At 46.5% G+C, this 2,500-nt stretch overlaps 1 protein-coding gene across 1 annotated transcript in view; it reads right to left on the minus strand.

The window, feature by feature from the left end:
* The window catches only part of LOC113809287 (glutamate receptor U1), a 24,430-nt gene that overhangs the window by 253 nt on the left and 21,677 nt on the right, over positions 1-2,500 (minus strand). The window contains exons 11-14 of the mRNA XM_070138893.1: positions 2,206-2,331; positions 1,726-1,874; positions 1,113-1,351; positions 48-66 (exon numbers count right to left, since the gene is read on the minus strand). Of these exons, the coding sequence (XP_069994994.1) occupies positions 48-66; positions 1,113-1,351; positions 1,726-1,874; positions 2,206-2,331 (533 nt within the window). The remainder of the gene's footprint in view (positions 1-47; positions 67-1,112; positions 1,352-1,725; positions 1,875-2,205; positions 2,332-2,500) is intronic.

The raw sequence follows: 2,500 nt of genomic DNA on the forward strand, positions 1-2,500 counted from the left end.
TGACATTGTTGTTATCAGTATCATATTTAATCTGATTTTGAACTTACCTCTTCTGGAAGGTTTGATCTGTCGATAGAAAGAAAAAAAAATATTATATATTCTTATCAACAATTATACTGAAGGTTATTATTGGTAATCATAACAATTCCTATAACGAATTGCTTTAATTCGGGATCTAAATTTTCTTCAAAGATGTAAATGTCTTCTGTTGATAGATTTTGTTACCAAGAATGAAATATAATGAATAAAATGAAGAAAAGAGAAAACATATGTAAAAAATGATAAGATATTAAAGAAATTATATATATTACCATATCTTCCAAAAGACATTTTTGTATTGATTTTGTTTTCATTTTCTTTTTTTTCATAAAGATTTCATTTTGTAATGTATAATTTCTGTTTCAGAGATGGATTTCTCTTCAGAAACTTTTCATTCTCTCCTTTAGCTGTTCTTACTCCTACTTCTTATCTTTCTCCTCCTCCTCCATCTCTTTCTTTCTCCTCCTTCTTCGTCTCCTCCTCCCCCTTCTCTTTATCCTCCTACTCTGTCTCTTTCTCTTCCTCTCCTCTCCATTCTTTCTCTCATTCTCTTCTTATTTCCCTTTCTCTTTCTCCCCTTCGCCTCTGCCCCTTACTGTTTCTCCTCCTTCTTTCTCCTCTTTCCCTTTCATCTTTATTTTCTCCCCTTTTTTCCGTTTTTCTTCTAGTCCTCCTTTTCATATGCCATCTCTTTATCCATTATTCCTCTTTCTCCCACTCTTTCTTTCTCCTCCTCCTCCTTCTTCCCTTTCTCCTCCTCCTCCTTCTTCCCTTTCTCCTCCTCCTCCTTCTTCCCTTTCTCCTCTTCCTCCTCTCAGATCTCCTCTTCCTTCTTACCTTCCTCCTCCCCCTCCACCCTCCCCCGTCCCTCCCCTTCACCTTACCCCCTCATCCTCCACCTTCCCCCCTCCCCTCCCCCTTCCACCCCTATCTCCTCCCTCCCTCATCCCCTTTCCACCTTCCACCCCTACCTCCTCCCTCCCCCCTCTCTCCTACCCCCTTCCACCTTCCACCCTCCTCCTCCCCCCCCTCCCCCCTCCCCTATCCATCCCCTACACCCCGACACACCTCACCTTGGAAAGCCCTCATCTCGTCGCCGCCCACGTAAGAGAAGTAGACCCTCTCCAGGGCGTAGGCCAAGATGGCGGTGCTCAGACCCACGCCCAGCACGAAGAAATGGCCCAAGAAGTTCTTAATCTTGAGCGGTTTGGGCCCCGAAGCCTGACCTCCCCCGGCGGTGCACTCGTTGGGTTTGGGCCAGTACTGCTGTCGCCAGACGGAGAATAAGCCACTTTGGGCCATCCTTAAGATCCTGGTGGGGGGGGGGGGAGGAGATATGGCCAGGGATTAAGGCGAATGGAAGGCATCTAATGAGGGATTAATGATTTTTTTTTTTTTGATGGGCATGGTCCAACGACTCGATAAATCTAAAAAAAAGAAAGATTCTGTAAGCAATGGGGAGATACCTTTGTACCTTCTCTCTTTGTCTGTGTGTGCGCATGTGTCTTTGTGCGTGTGCGTATGAGTGGGCATGTACGTACAAGTGTGCATGTATGTGTCTGCCTGCCTATCTGCCTTTCCACCCCTCCACCCACCCACCCACCTCTCCACCCCTCAATCCACCCAACCACCCCTCCCTCCTCCTACCCCTCCACCCCTCCCTCCACCCCTCCACCCACCACCTACTCGAGATTGAAGAGCGGGAGGTAAGCCGACTCCTCCTCGAGCACCCAACCGAAGCCGGCGCTGAAGAAGAGCTGGTTGACCTGCGCCAGCCTGCACTCTCCCGTCCGCAGGTAGTCCAGCTCCATCTGGAAGTCCAGCCAAGACTTCTCCTGAGGGAAGGGAAGGAGGTTGGACTCGTGCTGTTGTCGTTGTTGTTGTTTTGTTGTTGTTGTTGTTGTTGTTGTTATTGCTGTTGCTGTTGTTGTCGTTGTTGCTGTTATTATTGTTGTTGTTGTTGTTGTCGTTGTTGTCGTTATTGTTGTTGCTGTTGTTGTCGTTGTTGTTGTTGTTGTTGAATAAACAATAAACAAAAACCCAACCTTAATCAATAGGCATATAATAAATGGATAATTAACCGACCTTGATAACCCTAACGAATAAACAATAGATAATAAACCGACCTTAATAAATGGATATATAATAAGCGAATAATGAACCGACCTTAATGAAGGCCATGTCCCCCTTGAGCACGGCCTGGACCCCCTCGGCGTCCGTGGTGACGAGGAGGTCAGGCTGTTCCTTGATCAGCTGACCGATCTTGCTGTACACGCTGCCGGGAGGGGCGGTCTGAGGGGGGGAGGGGGCGGGGGGAAGCAAGGGTGAGGCTTAATTTCTTTGACGAGTTTCTGTTTTGGTTTTCTAATGGGATAAGGTCAAGGTCAACTATGAGGGCGTAAGTTTCTACGTTTGTGATTGTACATACAAGCATACAAATACGTAAACACATACGCGAATA

The sequence above is a fragment of the Penaeus vannamei genome, chromosome 25, assembly GCF_042767895.1.
Source record: "Penaeus vannamei isolate JL-2024 chromosome 25, ASM4276789v1, whole genome shotgun sequence".
NCBI classification, from domain to species: Eukaryota; Metazoa; Arthropoda; class Malacostraca; order Decapoda; family Penaeidae; genus Penaeus; species Penaeus vannamei.